We start from the raw sequence: 21768 nt of genomic DNA on the forward strand, positions 1-21768 counted from the left end.
ATCTACAGTTGCGTAGGGGTGGGACTGCCTTAAAAAGCTTCATATCCCAAGGGTGTCAGTTTCTCTTGTAATAATTTCATAGACATAACTGCCAAGATTGAGTCAAAGGGCACACATATCAGGGTGGTGGGTAGCTCAGTTGGTTAAGCATCTATCTTCCACTCAGGTCATGATCTCAGGATCCTAGGATGGAGCCCCATGTCAGGCTCTCTGCTCAGCGGGGAGTCTGCTTTTCCCTCTCTCGTTGTCCCTGCCCCCATTTGTATTCTCTCAATCTCTCTAATAAATAAATAAAAATCATTAAAAATACTTAAAAAAAAAAAGGACGCACACATCAGAAGAGTCACTACACTCAAGGAAGCTCAAAGCAGTATCCATAAGATTTACATTTAACTGAAGGTAAAATTCTCATGCAGAGGGAGAAAGGGTTTTGTTAATGCTTTTCCATATTGACCTTTTCAGAAATAAATTCTGGCAGAACCAGCATCCTCACTGGTGATTCTAGCCAACAGGGTCACATCTTAATTATAGAGTCTCCTGCTACTAAGAACCCAACAACCTTGTATATCAAATTCTGAATAGGGTTTCTTGCTGCTCAGTACAGGGTTCCCCCACCCCTTTTGGTACATTTAATTCTTTTTTTTTAGTATATGTGCTGCCAAAGCGATCATTAGGACATTTAATTTTTATATCTTACTCCTTATTATTTATTCTATTTAAATGTGATAATTCTAGTATTTCAACTAATTACTTTAACAGTTATTTTATAAATAATTAAGTGGAATTATGTGCTGTGATATAATCTTCCCTTCCATTGCCTTGCTTATTCCCTCTGTGTTTGCTTGGTTGACTGATCTGGGCATGCTTCTGTCATGTGCCCCTTAGTTTTATACAAATGCTTTTATAAGCCACTGGGCTCTAGCTCAGGGAATCCCTTCAGGCTTGCTTTCCTGTCACCTGTCTTAAAGGGCCTCATAAATTTACTCCCCCTCTTGGACCTGGTGGGATTCATACCTTACCTTCTGTTTTATTATTTGTATTTCTGTTCCCATACAAAGTAACAGGACTGTGTGTGCTTTATTTTGATGCTAATTTGGTATCCTCTATGTGGCTGCATAGAGGTTTGTACCTTGGGTTCCCCCAATTGCTGGAGTAGTTAAGAGATGCCATATTCTCGCATTCACTCATAGTCTTTGATAATATAATATGCCAAGCATATTGTGCCCTTTCCTGTGTGAGAAATTACAGAGGAATCAAGCGACGAGATGCAAAACTATAGCTAAAGCATTACTATGTATTTGGTACCAGAGTACTTTGATTGGCAGTTAAATACCTAAGAAGAAATAGCCCCATGTGATCTAAGCATAAACCCACATCTAAAAGGAAACACGTGAAGTGGCTGACATTTTTTTCTACACAAAAGCATATCACAGCAAATGATTATGGCACAAATGTATATGGGACTGGAGAGGGAATGCAAAGTAAAGGAATCATCGTGATAGATGGCATTCATTGAGAAAAGGCTTTCTTGAGGAAGTGAGACGTCCTCGAACTTGGTCTGTTTGTAACTGTGAATCACAGTAGGTGCTCAGGCATGAAAGAGTAATGTTGGCATAGCCAGAAGGACAGATGGAGAAAACAGAGCTGCAGCATCGCCAGCTTACAAGGGGAGAGAGACGCTGGACTTCAGTATTCCATGGATGTGTGGATGAGGGTGAGTGGGTAGGAATGAAGCCTGGGAATTCCCACTGTCTTCTGGGGTTGTTCTTGAGAAAAGCTTCGTTTACTGTGAAGCAGGGACAGAGACATTGCTGGACTGAAGTTCTGTCACTTGAACTTGAAGTCCTTGGAGCCTTCTGTATCTCCTCCCTCCAGCTGTCCTTCTCTTGGCGGAGTGGACTCCCAGGTTCACTGGGGCTGTTTTAACTAGGCATTTCTAAGGAAAATAGGATATGAATGAAGAACTAGTAATGCAATCCTGGGAAGATTTGCATCTCAGGAAAAGCAGCTGGCTCTTATACCATTAATGGCTCATTTGTCACCCTGGAGACAATTAGAAAAGGAATGTCCTTCCTGGCTGGGTCCTGGTGCCTACTTGCATGTTGCAGTATTTCTCCTCTTCGGTCTGCACTGCAGCTGCTAAGTTCTCGATGAGGAAAGATGCTTCAGATATTCTTTTTATCTGCCATTATTTTCTCAGCAATTTTGAATTTTGTGGGACTCATTGTAAATCTGTTTATTGCAGTGGTCAGTTATAGGACTTGGCTCAAAAGCCATAGAATTTCCTCTTCTAATTGGATCCTCTTCAGCTTGGGCATCACCAGATTTCTTATGCTGGGACTGTTTCTACTCAACATCATCTACTTCTTCATCTCTCCAAAAATGGAAAGGTCGGTGCACCTATCCACTTTTTTCCTGTCGTGTTGGATGTTTTTGGACTCTAATAGTCTCTGGTTTGTAACCTTGCTCAATGCCTTGTACTGCGTGAAGATTACGGACTTCCAACTTGGAGTATTTCTCCTGCTGAAGCGAAATCTCTCCCCAAAGATCCCCAGGCTGTTGCTAGCCTGTGTACTGATTTCTGCCTTCACCACTCTCCTGTATGTTGTGCTCAAACAGACATCATCCCTTCCTGAATTTGTGACTCAGAGAAATGGTACAGGATGTGGCATCCATGGGAGTGTCTTGTCTTTGGTGACCTCTTTGGTCTTGCACTCAGTTCTCCAGTTTATCATTAATGTGACTTCTGCTTCCTTGTTGATACATTCCTTGAGGAGACATATACAGAAGATGCAGAAAAACACCACTATTTTTTGGAATCCTCAGACTGAAGCTCATGTGGGCGCTATGAAGCTGATGATCTGTTTCCTCATCCTGTACATTCCTTACTCAGTTGCTACCTTGCTACATTATTTCCCTTATGGTGGGATGGATTTGAGAACCAGATCCATCTGTTTGGTTATTTCCAGCTTTTACCCTCCAGGACATTCTATTCTCATTATCCTCACACATCCTAAACTGAAAACAAAAGCAAAGATTCTTTGTTTCAACAAATAGTGGAATTTCAGTAGTAAATAGTGGCCTGGAGTCCCCTCATTGTTTGGGGGCAAGATTTTCTCCATTAGCAGTTATCCTAGAGGTCTGAGGAATTCATTTTTGTAATTCTTGAACTGACCTCCTAGGCCTTTAAGTGGCTGTATTTCAGTTTATTCTGCAATTAAAAAAATTTAAAATAATAGGCATTTTTTTCTAAAGAACTTGTTTGAGACATTACATATCTTGTAGTTTTCATGGGTATTGCATCCCTGGCTAGTAGAAGTCACCACACTGTTCCATGGGCTACTGAAGTATAAGGGGGAGTTCCCCCAAATAAAATAATACATTACAGTTCACTTGATTAGTTAAATTTTTGAGGTTTAGCTGAGGGTAAAGGCTTAGCAATGGGTGAATCATCATCAGCAGGCACTAGACTGTCTTAAAACATAGGAAGAGGATGCAGATAGAAATGGAAAAAAAGAGTTTTAGAGAGAAAAGAGAAGAAAGAGAAAGATGAAAGCTAACAGGTATATATTGTGGCAGATGTACAGAAAAAAGAGCCCTTGGTGGGTCGCAGTCACTGAACTATTATTACCAAGAAACTTTAGGACTGAATTTCTAGGTTGTTCTGGAGAGAAGGGAAGGGTCAGAGTTGATGGGTGGAAGAAAGTGATTAGAATGAAAGAAGCCCAATCCTGGATAGTTCCAAGGATCTTAAATTCCAAGGAGCTAGCCTGAGGTCAAAAGCAAGTGCCAAATAGTGAAATTAACACAATCTGAGTGGAACTTTACAAAAGTTTGTCCCCTGTCCTGTGATATGGAATTCAGGGGAAAGCCAGGAGTTTACCAGTCCAATGGCTTGGTAGTGGGAGCATCAGACTTTTGGTGAATGTATGTCATCTGCTTATGAATTTATGTACTGGGTTGTATGGGCACTGCATACTTCTTCAGTAACACTGGGTTTTTTGGGGGGAGGAGAGTTGAGACAGCAGTACTGGCTACAGAGGAACAGAAATCTGAAGATGGAATATTGATCAGTTTTAATGGGAATTGGGAATAATAATTTACATTTATACAATTATTTTGTATTTATAAAATATTTATGCAATATTTACACATCTCAGTAAATAATCTTATTAAAATAACAATCTCTTTATTAAATAATGAAAAATCTCTAAATTTTACAAATTACCTGATTTTTCCCATTCTGGACACCAGAATCTTGACTGCATTATTCAGTAAGGACTACCCAAACCAACATTTTGTGCTAAAAATAAAGGTTTCCATCATCTTAGAATCTTAAGATTAGGAGATAAAAGGATTACTGAGGATGATTAAATATACATCATGATATAAGAACTCTAAATGAGTAGTAGAAAGCCTTGTGGATCCCTCCGGATGCATTCTCTTTCCTTTCTCTTCCATAGTAACAGAATTTTTAGCTACTCAGAATTTTGGCAGCAAAGTACATTTTGCAGCTTTCTCTTGTAAGTAGGTATTATGTGTGATCAAGTTTGGCCAATGGAATATGAGGAGAAGTGGTGTGTATAATTTCTAGGTGGTGCCCCTGGAACAGGTGTGCCCTACCGTCCCCTTTTCCCTTTCTTCTTCCTGTGGTCTGGAATGATGGATGTAAGGATTGGCCATGTAGGACCAACACATGAAGTGACTGCCTGGGGATAGTGGAAGAATCATCCATCCTAGTTGGCTTCACAGTTCCTGACACTGTGGAGTGCTACACCAGCTCTGGACTGTTTATACCTTAACTCCAGGACTGTTTATGGGAAATAAACATCTCTATTCTTTCAGACTGTAGTTTTGGGTCTCTATTGCCTTACTGAACAAACTTATACTATACCATATGTCTTTGTTTGGGTGCTTGCCCATAGTCCTCTTTGGGCAGAGTTCTTAGCAATGTTGTGGATTTGGAGTTTTGCTGGTTCCAGTATGCTCTGCCACTAAATACTGACTAACCAGGAATTTAAAAAAAAATTGAGTTCATTTCTTCAATATATGATAATTCATAGTCTCTCTTTAAGCAATACCCTGCACCTCTCTATATTCTCTGCCTATTCATTAAAGGGAAGGATGTTTAAAACTCCTTGTTAAGAAGAGTTACTCTCTGGCATGAAGGGTGGGTGCCAGGGCAGTGTCTGTATAACATCATGAAATACACACTGTGGTAGCTATAGCTTGGGCACATTGCCATTTAACTTTGAATTGCTAAAACCCAATATTGTCTGAGCTACATTTTCACATGCAATTTCATTGGTTCTTCACAACTTCTTAGAGAATGTTGGTATTACCCATCATACAGATGAAAAAATTGAGGCACAAACGGGTATTATAAATGGCTCATAAATTACGAAGTGGTAGATCCAAGCCTCCAGTTTGTCTTCTGATTCTAAAATCCATTTCTTTTTAACTATATCACAAGATGTGTGGAAAGACTGGAACAATGTGGGATCATGCCCAGTTATAAAGCTTTATCTTCTAGGACAAGAAGAAAATAATCAAAAGTGTCAGAAGCACAATATGCCCAGCCTGAAAAACCCACCCAGGGCTGCTAATATATATATGTGTGTACACACCACACACACACACACACACACACACACAGAGGCACATGTGTGTATGTGTATGTATATGTATATAATTAATATTTTATAACATAATGTTGACTAATATACTAATACAGGGGGGAGAGGGAGGTATGAAGATCTTATGGGTGCTTAGTTTCCTTAGGTAAAACAAATGTCACGGTATCATGTAAATAGATAGTGGGCTTTTAAACCTGAAATTTAGGCTTAAATATACACACCTCACCTAAATATACACCATATATATATACACACACACCTCACCTAAATATACACACACACATACATATATATGTGTGTGCGCTCTCTCTATATATGTGTATATATACATATATATATTCTCTCTCTCTATCTCTATATATAAATTTAAAATTTTTTATTGTTTTATTTTTTTCATCATGGTAAATGTGCTCTTTAATTCTCATTACCCATTTCACCCATCCCCCCCACTCACCTCCCCTCTGGTAACCATCAGTTTGTTCTCTATAGTTAAGAGTCTGTTTCTTGGTTTGTCTCTCTTTTTTCTCCTTTTGCTCATTTGTTTTGTTTTTTTAAATACCACATATGAGTGAGATCATATGGCATTAGTTTTTCTCTGATTTATTTCACCTAGCAGTATACTCTCTAGATCCATTCATATTGTTGCAAATGTCAAGATTTTATGTTTTATGGCTGAATAACATTCCATTATGTATATGTATACCATATCTTCTTTATCCGTTCATCTATTGATGGACACTTGGGCTGTTTCCATCATTTGGCTCTTGTAAATAATGCTGCAGTAAACATGAGGTGCATGTATACCTTTGAATTAGTGTTTTTGTATTTTTTTGGGTAATACCCAGTAGTTTGATTATTAGATTGTAGGGTAGTTGTATTTATACTTTTTTTTTTAAAGATTTTATTTATGTATTCATGAGAGACACACACACAGAATGAGAGAGAGAGAGAGAGAGAGAGAGAGAGAGGCAGAGACACAGGCAGAGGGAGAAGCAGGCTCCACGCAGGGAGCCTGACATGGGACTCGATTCTGGGTCTCCAGGATCACGTCCTGGACTGAAGGCGGCACTAAACCGGTGAGCCACCCGGGCTGCTGTATTTATATTTTTTTTTGAGAAACTTCCATACTGTTTTCCACAGGGGCTGTCCCAGTTTGCATTGCTACCCACAGTGCATAGGGGTTCTTTTTCTCCACATCCTTGCCAACATTTGTTTCCTGTGTTTTTGGTTTTAGCCATTCTGACAGGCATGAGGTGATATCTCATGGTAATTTTGATTTGCATTTCCCTGATGATGAGTGATGTTGAGCATCTTTTCTTTTCTTTTCTTTTCTTCTTTTCTTTTCTTTTCTTTTCTTTTTTCTTTTCTTTTCTTTCTTTTCTTTCTTTCTTTCTTTCTTTCTTTCTTTCTTTCTTTCTTTCTTTCTTTTCTTTTCTTCTCTTTTTTTTTGAGCATCTTTTCATGTGTCTGTTGGCCATTTGGATGTCTTTGGAGAAATGTCTTTTCATGTCTGATGCCCATTTTTAGTGGATTATTCATTTTTTGGGTGTTGCATTATATCAGTTCTTTATATATTTTGGATACTAGTGCTTTATCAGATATGTCATTTGCAAATTTCTTCTCCCATTCTGTAGGTCGCCTTCCTTTTGTTTTAGGTGAGATATATTCTTAAACTAAAAATTTATCAACATTAAAGAAGAAAGCATTTTTAAGTTTATTTTGAATGTTGCAACATGGGAATGAATAGGCTAATAGGTGATGGGAAAGTGGCTACAATTCATGTATGAGCTAAATGGAATTCTTATGCATTCTAAGGATTTTTACCTTTTCATTTCAAAACCAGTTTAAAAGATTTTGAGTAGAGGTGACACATAATGTTACATTAGTTCAGGTGTACAAAATAATGATTCGACAAATTTATATATATATATATATATATATGCTATAACGTTACAAATTTATGTTTACCTGCTATGACATTACAGGGATAGCTACCACCTGTCTCTATACAAGCTATTATATCATTGTCTTCCCCGTGCTGTGCCTTTTATTCTTGTGACTCATTCACTCTGAAGCTGGAGCCTATACCTCCCACTCCCCTTCACCTATCCCCCTCCCACCCATCAGTTTGTTCTCAGTATTTTTGGGTCATTTCAAAGATTTTAAAAGTTTCTTTATATTGCCTAAATTTACTTAAACATGTGTGACTTTGGGCTTCCACTCTTACTAGCATTCTGTTGATGAGCCATTTTTTTATAATAAATTTATTTTTTATTGGTGTTCAATTTGCCAACATACAGAACAACATCCAGTGCTCATCCCGTCAAATGCCCCCCTCAGTGCCCGTCACCCACTCACCCCCACCCTCCCGCCCTCCTCCCCTTCCACCACTCCTAGTTCGTTTCCCAGAGTTAGGAGTCTTTATGCTCTGTCTCCCTTTCTGATATTTCCCACACATTTCTTCTCCCTTCCCTTATATTCCCTTTCACTATTATTTATATTCCCCAAATGAATGAGAACATATTATGTTTGTCCTTCTCCGATTGATGAGCCATTTTTAGTTGTTTGAAAAACAAACAAACGGTTTAGAGGAAGTAGGTTAGTTTTTTAAAGCATGAATTGAGTGTAACTTTTAAGATAGCCTTAAATGCTGGAAACTTCAGGTGAAACTGAAGCTTACTGAAGGCATTTAACATACATTTTTTTTTTTCTTCTTCTTCTTCTTCTTTTTTTTTTTTTTTGTAAGTTAGAGCTGGAGCCTCTAGTTTCACCCACTGCTTCTCAAGGAAGGCTGGAGAGGTGAGAAGCATTTAGGATCTGTTGGGAATTCTTTTCAAATTTTGTATGCCCTGCCTCCCATTTCTCTTGGATATGGGAGTAGAGAGAGAGGTGGTAGCCTGGCAAAACTCTCCAGGGTTTTGGGTAATTGGCTGATGCCAGTTGTATCCCCTGAGAAAACAAGTGTGAAGGGAACTAGTTTGAGTATTTGCCCAGCAAGGAAGTGAACAAGGAGGAAGTGATTTGAGTTAATGGAGGTTGAGGTGGGGAGAGGAAGGGAGAGAGAATCCCTTGTAAGGATAACATCAGGGGAGGAACAGAGACTGCACAGCATCCTCCTTAGCTAAGTGGGGTGGGTGTGGGGTCATTCTTCTGGGGAAGCACCGGTATTAACCTGTCAGAACAGCTGGGTTGTTCTCTAGATGATGGTTGTGGGCTCTCTAGGGCCTGGGAAAGACATGACTGTAAGTCTGGCTCTGCAGGAAGGAGCAAGAGGCCCTGTGTAAATGGCTTGATGCACATATACTTTGCTTTACAAATAAGATGTCTATACACAGGCCCACATGCGATCTGCTTGATAATATTTCTGACCTTTTAAAATTAATTAATTAATTAATTAATTAATATTAAAAATTTTTTTATTGGAGTTCACTTTGCCAACATATAGCATAACACCCAGTGCTCATCCTGCCAAGTGCCCCCCTCAGTGCCTATCACCCAGTCACCCCAACCCCCCGCCCACCTTCCCTTCCACTACCCCTTGTTCATTTCCCAGAGTTAGGTGTCTCTCATGTTTTGTCACCCTCACTGATATTTTCACTCATTTTCTCTCCTTTCCCTTTATTCCCTTTCACTAATTTTTATATTCCCCAAATGAATGAGACCATATAATGTTTGTCCTTTCCTGATTGACTTATTTCACTCAGCATAATACCCTCCAGGTCCCTACACATCGAACAAATGGTGGGTATTTGTTGTTTCTAATGGCTGATTAATATTCCATTGTATACATAGACCACATCTTCTTTATCCACTCATCTTTTGATGGACACTGAGGCTCCTTCCACAGTGTGGCTATTGTGGACATTGCTGCTATAAACATCGGGGTGCAGGTGTCCCCTCGTTTCACTGCATCTGTATCTTTGAGGTAAATCTCCAGCAGTGCAATTGCTGGGTCCTAGGGTAGTTCTATTTTTTTTTTTTTTTAACATCCTTTAAAATCTGACTCTCGGTAATTTTTTTTTATTTATTTATGATAGTCACAGAGAGAGAGAGAGAGGAGGGCAGAGACACAGGCAGAGGGAGAAGCAGGCTCCATGCACCGGGAGCCCGACGTGGGATTCGATCCCGGGTCTCCAGGATCGCGCCCTGGGCCAAAGGCAGGCGCCAAACCGCTGCGCCACCCAGGGATCCCCCTATTTTTAACTCTTTGAGGAACTTCCACACAGTTTTCCAGAGTGGCTGTACCAGTTCATGTTCCCACTAACAGTGCAAGAGGGTTCCCCTTTCTACACATCCTCTCCAACGTTTCTTGTTTCCTCCCATGTTAATTTTCCTCATTCTCACTGGTGGGATCTCATTGTGGTTTCGATCTGTATTTCCCTGATGGCCAGTGATGCAGAGCATTTTCTCATGTGCCATTGGCCATGTCTATGTCTTCCTCTGTGAGATTTCTGTTCATGTCTTTTGCCCCTTTCATGATTGGATTGTTTGTTTCTTTGCTGTTGAGTTGAATAAGTTCTTTAGAGATCTTGGGTACTAGCCCTTTATCTGATAGGTCATTTGCACATATCTTCTCCCATTCTGTAGGTTGTCTTTCCGTTTTGTTGACTGTTTCTTTTGCTCTGCAAAAGCTTCTTATCTTGATGAAGTCCCAGTAGTTCATTTTTGCTTTTGTTTCTCTTGCCTTCATGGATGTATCTTGCAAGAAGTTACTATGGCCAAGTTCAAGAAGGGTGTTGCCTGTGTTCTCCTCTAGAATTTTGATGGAATCTTGTCTCACATTTAGATCTTTCATCCATTTTGAGTTTATCTTTGTATATGGTATAAGAGAATGGTCTAGTTTCATTCTTCTGCATGTGGCTGTCCAATGTTCTCAGCACCATTTATTGAGGAGACTGTCTTTTTTCCAGGGGACAGTCTTTCCTGCTTTGTCAAATATTAGTTGACCATAAAGTTGAGGGCCCACTTCTGGATTCTCTATTCTGTTCCATTGATCTGTGTGTCTGTTTGTGTGCCAGTACCACACTGTCTTGATGACCACAGCTTTGTAGTACAACCTGAAATCTGGCATTGTGATGCCCCCAGCTATGGTTTTCTTTTTTAATATTCCCCTGGCTATTCGGGGTCTTTTCTGATTCCACACAAATCTTAAGATGATTTGTTCCAACTCTCTTAAGAAAGTCCATGGTATTTTGATAGGGATTGCATTGAACGTGTATATTGCCCTGGGTAACATGGACATTTTCACAATATTAATTCTTCCAGTCCATGAGCATGGGATATTTTTCCATCTCTTTGTGTCTTCCTCAATTTCTTTCAGAAGTGTTGTATAGGTTTTAGGGTATAGATCCTTTACCTCTTTGGTTAGGTTTATTCCAAGGTATCTTATGCTTTTGGGTGCAATTGTAAATGGGATTAACTCCTTAATTTCTCTTTCTTCAGTCTCATTGTTAGTGTATAGAAATGCCACTGATTTCTGGGCATTTATTTTGTATCCTGCCACACTGGTGAAGTGCTGTAGGAGTTCTAGCAACCTTGGAGTGGGTTTTCTAGGTACAGTATCATGTCATCTGTGAAGAGGGAGAGTTTGACTTCTTCTTTGCCAATTTGAATGCCCTTTATTTCTTTTTGTTGTCTGATTGCTGAGGCTAGGACTTCCAGTACTATGTTGAATAGCAGTGGTGAGAGTGGACATCCCTGTCTTGTTCCTGATCTTAGGGGAAAGGCTCCCAGTGTTTCCCCATTGAGAATATTTGCTGTGGGCTTTTTGTAGATGGCTTTTAAGATGCTGAGGAATGTTCCCCCTATCCCTACAGTCTGAAGAGTTTTGATCAGGAATGGATGCTGTATTTTGTCAAATGCTTTCTCTGCATCTATTGAGAGGATCATATAGTTCTTGTTTTTTCTCTTGCTGATTTGATCAATCACATTGATTGCTTTACGAGTGTTGAACCAGCCTTGCATCCCGGGGATAAATCCCACTTGGTCATGATGAATAATCTTCTTAATGTATTGTTGGATCCTACTGGCTAGTATCTTGTTGAGAATTTTTGCATCCATGTTCACCAGGGATATTGGTTTATATTTCTCCTTTTTGGTGGGGTCTTTGTCTGGTTTTGGAATTAAGGTGATGCTGGCCTCATAGAACGAGTTTGGAAGTATTCCATCTCTTTCTATCTTTCTGAACAGCTTTAGTAGAAGAGGTATGGTTTCTTCCTTAAACATTTGATAGAATTCCTCTGGGAAGCCATATGGTCCTGGACTTTTGTGTCTTGGGAGGTTTTTGGTGACTGCTTCAATTTCCTCCCTGGTTATCGGTCTGTTCAGGTTTTCAATTTCTTCCTGTTCCAGTTTTGGTAGTTTGTGGTTTTCCAGAAATGCATCCATTTCTTCTAGATTGCCTAATTTATTGGCATGTAGCTACTCATAGTAAGTTTTTTAAATTGTTTGTATTTCCTTGTATTGGTGGTGATCTCTCTAATTTATGATTTTATTAATTTGAGTCTTCTGTCTCTTCTTTTTAATAAGGCTGGCTCATGGTTTATCTATCTTATTAATTCTTTCAAAGAACCAACTCCTGGTTTTGTTAATCTGTTCCAGAGTTCTTCTGGTCTCTATTTCATTGAGTTCTGCTTGAATCTTTATTAACTCTCTTCTTCTGCTGGGTGTAGGATCTATTTGCTGTTTTTTCTCCAGCTCCTTTAGGTGCAAGGTTAGCTTTTGTATTTGAGTTCTTTCCAGTTTTTGGATGGATGCTTGTATTGCGATGTATTTCCCCCTCAGGACTGCTTTTGCTGTATCAAAGATTTTGAATGGTTGTATCTTCATTCTCATTAGTTTCCATGAATCTTTTTAATTCTTCCCTAATTTCCTGGTTGACCCTTTCAGCTTTTAGCATGATGGTCCTTAACCTCCACGTGTTTTGAAATCCTTCCAAACTTCTTCTTGTGATTTAGTTCTGGTTTCAAAGCATTATTGACTTTTTTTAAATACAGGAAAATTATTTGTCTCAATTTTTCTGCTTTCATGGTTGAGACAATGATCTTATAATCTGAATCCAGTTATCTCAACAAAGGAAATAAAGATATTGATATTGATATTGCTCTCTAACTCCTATGTACCTCTCTATACTTTTGACTCCTGTCAAAGGCCTGGGCTAAGCAGCCTTTCATCTTTATTCTGCTTTCTAGAAATGCTGATCATCTTCATTTAGAGGCAGCAACTCAATCATCCTCTATTTACATACGTGAATAATAGCAGACTTCAGGCACTCTCCGACTTTATAGAAAGGAATGTTTGTGGAGAGAAGTCACCATGGAAGGAAAGAAAAGTAACATTAAAGCTAAAGTAACATTACTTAGGTAACACTATTTTCTAGGCACCAGGCTAAGTAATTTTATACGTCCTTTTATCATCATAATAGCCCTGTGAGGTGAATCGTATCAGATTCAGTATCAGAATTTGTATAAAGAATTTGGACCTGACGCTCTGAGAAGTTAATTGACTGCTGAAGGCCACGGCTACTAACTGGTTGAACTGGGATGCAGACTCGAATCTGTCTGACTTTGAAGCATGTTGCCTTTCTGTGAATGGCACCAAACACTCCATTCCTAAGTTTTCCCCACCAGGGAGCTAGTCTTGAGGTTTGTGCCCTGCTGAGGGTTGGCATTGACATGCACCTGCAAGCTCTTGCCTGTGGATGAGCAGAAATGTTTTGCCTCATTTCTTAGCATGATCCTACAATGTTATGGGAAAACCTTAGTCTCCTCTGGAGAAACACAATTCTCAAACTGTTAAAAACATAATTTTTATACAAATGGCTGCATGTAACGGAGTTGTCTATAACTTGGCAAAAATGAAGTTATAATTTTAAATTTTATTTTACAGAATAGTTACAATGGAGTGCAGAGAGTTCCCGGATTCCTTTCACTCAGTTTTCCTGATGTTGACATCTTCATGCTAGCACCAGCCCTCATTGGGATACAAACTAGCGCTAATACATTAACTGTGAACTAAACTACAGACTTCATTCAGATTTTACCAGTTGTCATACATGTTCTTTTTCTGTTCCAGAATCCAGTCCAGCATATCACCTTGCATTTAGTTGTCAGGTGTTCTTAGGTTCTGCTGGTCTGTAATGTTTCTCAATCATTCATTGTTTTCATGACCATGACAGTTTTGAAGATTACTGTTCAGTCATTTTGTAAAACGTTCTGTAATCTGGGTTTGTCTGATGGTTTTTTCATAGTTAGACTGGGGTTGTGGGCTTTTGGGGAGGAGTCCAACCGATATGAGGTGTTGGTAGATACCTGATATCATCATGACTTCTCACTGGTCATGTTACCCATGAGTGCTTGGTTAGGTGCAGTTACTCTGTTTCTGTTTCCAGAGTCTCCTGTTTAGAAGTCTTGAAGTCCAGCTCACTCTCAAGAGAAGGAGAATTAAGCCTTGCCTCTAGACTGTCTTCTAACTTTTATCTGCTGTATTTAACTTTCTCCCCAAATTTTCATGTTTATGGAATCAGACAAAAATAGCTCCTATTCTCTCATCTTCCAAGTTCCAAGTATACTCTATTACTTTCACTACCCCAGCCATGCTGATTATTCTTTTCTTAAACTTCCTCAAGGATTGTTTGTGATCCTTGCTCCCTGTGGGTCATGACTGTACCCCTTCTTGTCCCTCCAGACACCTCCTTCCAAGAGGTGGAACTGACCAGCAGAGTAAGAAGCCCACCTCTTTTTAAGGTGATGGGGAGGGAAACTGGAAAGACTATGAATATACACAAATTTATAATTTCTGTTCCTGTTACACATGCTTATTAACCACCTGCTTCATCTGCTCCATTTTTGAATTTCTGGACTCATGCAGCTTATTAAGAAAATGACCTTGCTCTGGTTAACAGATGCTGCAAAAGAGTTGCCTCAGCACCGTCTAGTGGCAAAGTAGGTGCAATTCTGGGAAGCACTGAAAATGGGTGCCTGTGAATAGGAGTACAAAATGTTCGAGTACTGGGAGGTATCAGATGGAGAATGGGGAAGGAATTATATACTTGGTCTGGCAACATGGTAGAGGAAGGGCACTTTTTGGGATGAAAGTGTCCTGAGTTTTTGAAAGCAACTCTTGTTCTTTGTTTCTTTTTTGTCTATATCCATGTGAAACCATTTTATTTTTTTAGATAAAAATTGTATATATTTAAGGTCTACAATAAGATGAATTATTATACATATACATAGTAAAATGATAATGACAGTCAAACTAATTGACATATCATCTCCTCACATGGATGCCATTTTTTGGTGTGTGATGAGAGCACCTGAAATCTACTCTCTAGGCACAGGTCCAGTATTCAATACAGGGTTACTAACTCTAGTCAAAATGCTGTCTGTTAGATCTCTGGACTTATCTATCCTACATAGCACCTCCTCATTTCCCCCACCTCCTCAGCCCTGATAACCATAATTCTATTCTCTGCTTTTCTCTATTTGACTTGTTTAGATTCCACATATATGTGAGATCACACGTTCTTTTTTTGTGTGTCTGGCTTATTTCACTTAGCATAATGCCTTTTAGGTTCATCCATGTTGTTGCAAATGTCAGGATCTCTTTTTTTAAGGCTGAATAACACACACACACACACACACACGTATCTTCCTCAACTTACAGTGAACCCCATCACTTAAATTTTAAGTTGAAAATATTGTACTTTTGCCTAGGTGGCTCAGCGATTGAGCATCTGCCTTTGACTCAGGGTGTGATCCCGGGGTCTGGGATTGAGTCCCACATCAGGCTCCTGCAGAGAGCCTGATTCTCCCTCTGCCTATTTCTCTGCCTTTCTCTCTCTCCCTGTCTCTCATGAATAAATAAATAAAACCTTAAAAAAAATAAAATATCGTACTTTGAAAGTTTATTTAATATTTAGCTGCTGTACACCATAGCTTAGCCTACCCTACCTTAAGTATGATCAGAACACTTACATTAGCCTATAGTTAGTGGCAAAATCATCCAACACAAAGCCTATTATATATCATGTAATGAATTAGTGAAAAACTGAGTGGTTGTTAAGTTTTTTGGTTTACCTTTGTGATCATGTGGTTGGCTCGGGGCCAAGGCTCACTGCTGCTGCCTAGCATCACAACAGAGTGTCATACTGCATAGCTTAGGAAAAGATCAAAATTCATAATTTGAAGTATAGTTTCTACTGGATGTGTATCACTTTTGTGCCATCATGAAGTTGAGAAATTGTAAATTGAACCATTGTAAATTGGGAACTGTCTCTCTCTGTGTCTATCTAAAACAATTTCTTCATCTGTTGATAGGCACTTAGATTGTTTCCCTGTTTTGACTATTGTGATTAATGCAATGAATATGGGAGCACAGATACTTTTTTGGGATTCTGCAGAGGAATTGCTGGATCATATAATAGGTCTTTTAAAATTGTTTGTAAGGATCTCCATACTGATATCTATAATAGCTGCAGCAATTTACACTCCCAACAAAAATGTATAAAGTTTCTCTTTTCTCCGCATCCTTACCAGCACTTTTCATCATTTATTTATTTGTTTTTGATAATAGTCATTCTAATAGGTGTGAAGTGATATGTTATTCTGGTTTTGATTTGCATTTTCCTGATGATTAGTGATGTTGAGCACCTTTTCATGTACCTGTTGGCCATTTTGTGTCTTTTGGGAAAAATGACCATATTAGGTCCTTCACCCATTTCTTAATTGGGTTGTTTGCTTTTTGCTATTGAATTCCTCACATATTTTGGATGATAACCCCTTATCAGATATGTGGTTTTCAAGTATTTTCTCCCAATGTAGATTGCCTTTCATTTTGTTGTTTTTTTGTTGAGCAGAAGCTTATCAATATTGTTATGCTCTATAAGATAGACTGCTCTGTTGATGCTGAGTAGAAAGCCACAACTTGCCCATTTGCCTCTTCTTATGGTTATATTCCTCTTGGTCTCTCATGGCCTTCTTTTCCTTGATTCAGGTACTGTGAGAATGGTGAAGGGCTCAGAGTAGTGGAATAGTAGGAGTATGAATGGAAAGGATTTTGGTAGAAAGAGATGTGGTAGTGTTATGACCAACATGGTTAGGTTACATCAAAAGTAAACCCAAGTGGTTGATCTGGTAAACTAGAGAACACTGAGGCTGTCACTGTCCAGATATACTTCTTCATTACAGCCCTTTGTCTGGAGGCTGATAACAGTTCTGTATGGAAATGAACTAGCACTATGGTTCCCAGATCTCTCTCCACCTTGACCTCTTCTGCACGTAATATTCAGCAATAAATATTTATCCTGTCTCATAGTTGTTTTCACTCATTTTCTTATCCTGTTCTTTTTTTTGTTTTCCCTGCCATTGAAACAAACCTTCGTATGTGTATAAGTACAATGCTAGGTTTATATATTCAAGTTACAAATATGTTAGAACAGTATTAGTTATTTGCCTCTCCCACCAGAATGTCAGCTCTGTGACAGTAGGGACTTTGTTTTTGTGGTGATTGTATCTCCAAAGCCTGCCTTAGGGGCCTGGCACATGGTAGGCATTTGATAAATATTTGCCAAATTATTCATAAATATTATACTTTCCCTGCTTTGTGTTTGCCACTGTTGAGATTCTCAGCATGTCTTATTTTGGTTTTGCAGAGTTATGGTGTGTGGGAGTAGGGTTCAAGAGTACTTCAGATTTTACTTGCTTCCTTTGGAAGGACAATCTGTAGCTGTGGGCTTGTTCTTCATCTTAGATTCTAGGCCAGCTTCATGCAGATGCAAATGGAAATGAAGCTCTTTGAGAACGTGACTGGTGTTCACAGCTGTGCCTTCTTTGTCAGAGAATGGATTTCAAAAGGACAGTGACAGAACGCAAACTCTGAGAAATGAAATGTTCTCCCCTAATACTGTATCACCCTCAGGATCTAAAGCTCAGCCAGGAGCCACATGCATTCATCACTGAAGCAGGGCACCTTCTGGGATGGCAGTGAGACCCCTTTCTGTAGCTATGCTGACTGCTACCCTTAGCACTGCTGATGGTGGTGGCAGTGGCTGAATTTCTCATTGGCCTTGTTGGAAATAGAGTCCTTGTGGTCTGGGATTTTGGAGAATAGATCAGAAAATGTAAAGGGATCCCCATACAAACTCATTGTCCTGTGCGTGCTGGCTATTCAGTGTCTACTACTGCGGGGACATCATGACTTCTGAACACTCTCTGCTTGTGGCTGAAGCAGAGGGCCTGGGGCTAGGTTTTTGGTTTCTTCTAGGATCTTTTAAGATTGCTTTGCTCTTTCCTCCCCAAGCATGTTGCCTTCCTCAGAAGCTAGCCTAGCCTTCCTCCTTCTTTCTAATTCAGTTCTTCCTTCTCCTCATTTCCTCAGAGTTCCTGGTCTGGTTTGACCACTGTCTTTGCTGTGTAGCAACACATACTTTAACACACTTTAAAACAACGCACACATTTATGTCACAGTTTCTGTGGGTAGAGTCCAGGCACAGCCTAAGTGGGCCCTCTGCGCAGAGTCTTAAAAGCTACAATCAAGATGTTGACTGGGATGTGTTTTTTTTTCTGGAGCTGAGGGTGCTTTTCCAAGCTTACTGGCTATTTGCAGAAATCAGTTCCTTGTGGTTGTTAGACAAAGGTCCCAGTTTTTCTGCTGCTGTCTTCTGGGGGCCAATCTCAATGCTATGGTTTCTTGCCATGTGTGTCTCTCACAACCAGGCAGCTGGATTGTTCAACGTCAGCAAGAAGGCACAGTTTCTCTTCCAAGACTTTAACTGATTAAGTTAGACTCACCCAGGGGGAATTTTTTTTGAGTAATTCAGATGCAACTGATTTAGTTACATTTGCAAAAGCTCTTTATCTTTGGCATATAATATAACCTAGTTACAGAAGTAACAACCCGTCTTATGTACTGTCCCACCTGCTCTAGGGTTATTCGGGGTATATACACTAAGGAGTGGAAATCTTAGAGGCAGTTTTAGAATTCAACCTTCCATAAACATTTGTGGTGGGCTGCTCCCAGGGAGGTTGGAATCTGGACATTTAAATGAAACACTTTTCCTATATTTCTTGATAAGTGTGCTAGTCTTTTTTCACTTATTTGAGCTCATTTCCTTCCCCTAAGACCTTGGTGTGAGATGTTTATGGATAATTGATCATGAAAGATGGATGACCTCAAAGACCCTGATTAGCAGTAATGGCTCCTCTCTCTGACTTCCATTTTTTTTATTATTTGGCACTTAAACATACCGTTTTTCTTCTCTGCTTGTTTTCTTCCCTAGAACTTCCCTTATTTCTCTCTTTGATAGTGAAATATATTTTACTTTATTATTTTTTGATAATGAAATATATTTTAGATTTGAGTTTATTCAGCTTTCATGCTTTTATATTCAGAATACTTCTCATAAAAATAAAATTTGTTTTTTATAATATGAGCTCACGTTTGGCACTGGTAAAACCTGAGAATGTTTTGATTTGGTCTTCTTGTTGAGAAATCTTGATATATTATGTGTTAGTGTCTAGATCCTAGCTCATGACCCTGGAGAAGGGAAGTTGGTGTCTGGGGTATTGTTTCAAATCTCTCAGTATAGGCTCAGAGTGCATTCATGTGGATGCAAATACGGAGAGGGGAATCATAACTTCTAAACTCTCTGTGCCTGGTCGCACCTGTTCAGTCTTGGAGGATAGGTTCCTGAAGGACAAGGCCAAATCCAGATTTTGTGGTGTGAAAACTTACCTTGAGTGTGATATCACCCCCAGATATCTGAAGCTCAGCCGCAGTCACACACATTCATCTGCTGAAGCAGGACACCTTCTGTGACAGAAGTGAGAGACTCCTATCTCCAGCCATGCTGACTGCTGCCCTACCACTGCTGATGGTGGTGGCAGTGGTTGAATTTCTCATTGGCTTGGTGGGAAATGGAGTCCTTATGGTCTGGAGTTTTGGTGAATGGGTCAGAAAATTCAACGGGTCCTCATACAACCTCATTGTCCTGGGCCTGGCTGTCTGCCGATTTCTCCTGCAGTGTCTGATTATGATGGACTTAAGCCTGTTTCCATTTTTCCAGAGTAGCCGTTGGCTTCACTATCTCAGTATCTTCTGGATCCTGGTAAGCCAGGCCAGCCTGTGGTTTGCCACTTTCCTCAGCGTCTTCTACTGCAGGAAGATCATGACTCTTGAACATCCTGTCTGCTTGTGGCTGAAGCAGAGGGCCTATTGCCTGAGTCTCTGGTGCCTTCTGGTGTACCTCATGATCAGTTTGTTACTTGTAGCACACATTGGCTTAAAGCCCTATAATCCTTCTCAAGGCAACAGCAGCATTCTGTACCCCCTTAAAAGCTGGCACTACCTGTATATAGTAAAGCTCAACGCAGGAAGTGGATTGCCTCTCATGGTGTTTCTTGTTTCTTCTGGGATGCTGATTGTCTCTTTGTATAGACACCACAAGAAGATGGAGGTACATACAGCTGGTAGGAGAGATGCTCAGGCCAAGGCTCACATCACTGTACTGAAGTCCTTGGGCTGCTTCCTTATCCTTCATGTGATTTATATCCTGGCCAGCCCCTTTTCCATTACCTCCAAGTCTTCTGCTGATCTCCTCGTTGTCTTCATCTCTGAGACAGTCATGGCTGCCTATCCTTCTCTTCATTCTGTCATTCTGATCCTGGGGAATCCCAGGATGAAGCAGACTTGTCAGAGAATTCTGTGGAAGACAGTGTGTGCTTGGAAATCCTAGAGAGATGTGTGCTCAGACTACCCTTTTGAGACACTTGTTGGTAGCTCTCTGAAAGGAAGCTGACTTTTGTATCTTTTAAAACTTTTCTTCTCTGATACCAAATCAATAAATGAGCTATAGGAAGTACAGGATAAAAACTAATACTATTCTCTTTTGGCAGTGTGAAGTATAACTGTCTTATTGTGTTATAAAAATCAAGACTGGGGCTTTGTGTTTGGTAAAGTAGTTGTTATATTCTGTTTATATACTAAATAATTCATTTATTTTTATTTTTATTTTTATTTTTTTCTTTTTTTTTCATTTCTTTTTAAATTACATATATAAGTTCACTTAATATAGAGATCATTAATTTTTTTAATATTTTATTTATTATTCATGAGACACACACACAGAGACAGAGACATAAGCAGAGGGAGAAGCAGGCTCCCTCTGGGGAGCCTGATGTGGGACTCAATCCCAGGACCCTGGGATCATGACTTGAGCCAAAGGCAGATGCTCAACCACTAAGCCACCCATGTGCCCCAAGATCATTAATTTTTATTAAATTTCACCTATCCATTAATGATAGTCATTTTAGATAAGCTTTTTAAAAATGAAATATCAAATAATTTTCCCATTTCTCTATTATAGTAGGTCTAGTTATCTGACTGAAAAATAAAACAACACATCTTTATATTTCTAGAAGTTTCTTTGAACACTAGACTTGCCTTTTATGATAAAAGTCATTTGACTGTCATGTTCTGTATGAAGCTTCAAAGCCCAGGACCTAGATAGGTTATATTTTTAGTAGTTGGATGAATTTTCCATTACGCCCTGCTTATCTTTATACAGATGTCCCTCGTGACCAGTTGTAAGAATGATAATAACGATACCTCCCATTTGTTTTAGGCTTTACATTTTATCAGATATTCTTATATATTGCCCATTATCTCATTTGATTTTTTTTTAAATTTTAATTTAAATTCAGTTAGCCAACATATAGGAGATAACACGTTATCTCTTTTTATTTTAATAACAACTCTATGTAGTTATATTTCGGTCTTCAATTTATAGATCACAAAACTCAGGCTGGAGCAGTGATTTGCTCAAGATCATCATCTCAAGATCAATGAGGCAGGAAAAAGAATCTCAGAGTTTTGGACTCCAGGTCTTGTGCATTTTCCAGTAGACCTTAAGTTTTTCTTGTTCATATTTAAAGACTTCATGCTGAGAGTTTCCTGTGGAATGCTCAAGTTTATGAATATTTTTCAGCAGATGAAATAAACAACTAATCTATCAGGTTTGTTGCAACTTGAAAGGTATCGGTGGGTTGCATGGGAGCCAGGATCCCAATCACAACTGAAGTTTCTATGACTTGCTCTTCTTAGGGACAAAACACTTGCATTTTCCCAGTCACTTTTT

General features: G+C 39.3%; 2 protein-coding genes across 2 annotated transcripts; both read left to right on the forward strand.

Moving 5' to 3' along the window:
* The first annotated feature begins 2160 nt into the window (after positions 1-2160).
* On the forward strand, positions 2161-3311 carry TAS2R4 (taste 2 receptor member 4). The gene has a single exon (XM_077848428.1). The coding sequence runs from the start codon at positions 2161-2163 to the stop codon at positions 3055-3057; it is 897 nt and encodes a 298-aa protein (XP_077704554.1). The 3' UTR covers positions 3058-3311.
* Positions 3312-19479: 16168 nt separating this feature from the next.
* Positions 19480-20367, forward strand: TAS2R5 (taste 2 receptor member 5). The gene has a single exon (XM_077848429.1). It carries the CDS (start codon positions 19480-19482, stop codon positions 20365-20367), a length of 888 nt encoding a protein of 295 aa, XP_077704555.1.
* Positions 20368-21768: the final 1401 nt, after the last annotated feature.

This window comes from Canis aureus, chromosome 15 (genome assembly GCF_053574225.1).
Source record: "Canis aureus isolate CA01 chromosome 15, VMU_Caureus_v.1.0, whole genome shotgun sequence".
In the NCBI taxonomy this organism is placed as follows: Eukaryota; Metazoa; Chordata; class Mammalia; order Carnivora; family Canidae; genus Canis; species Canis aureus.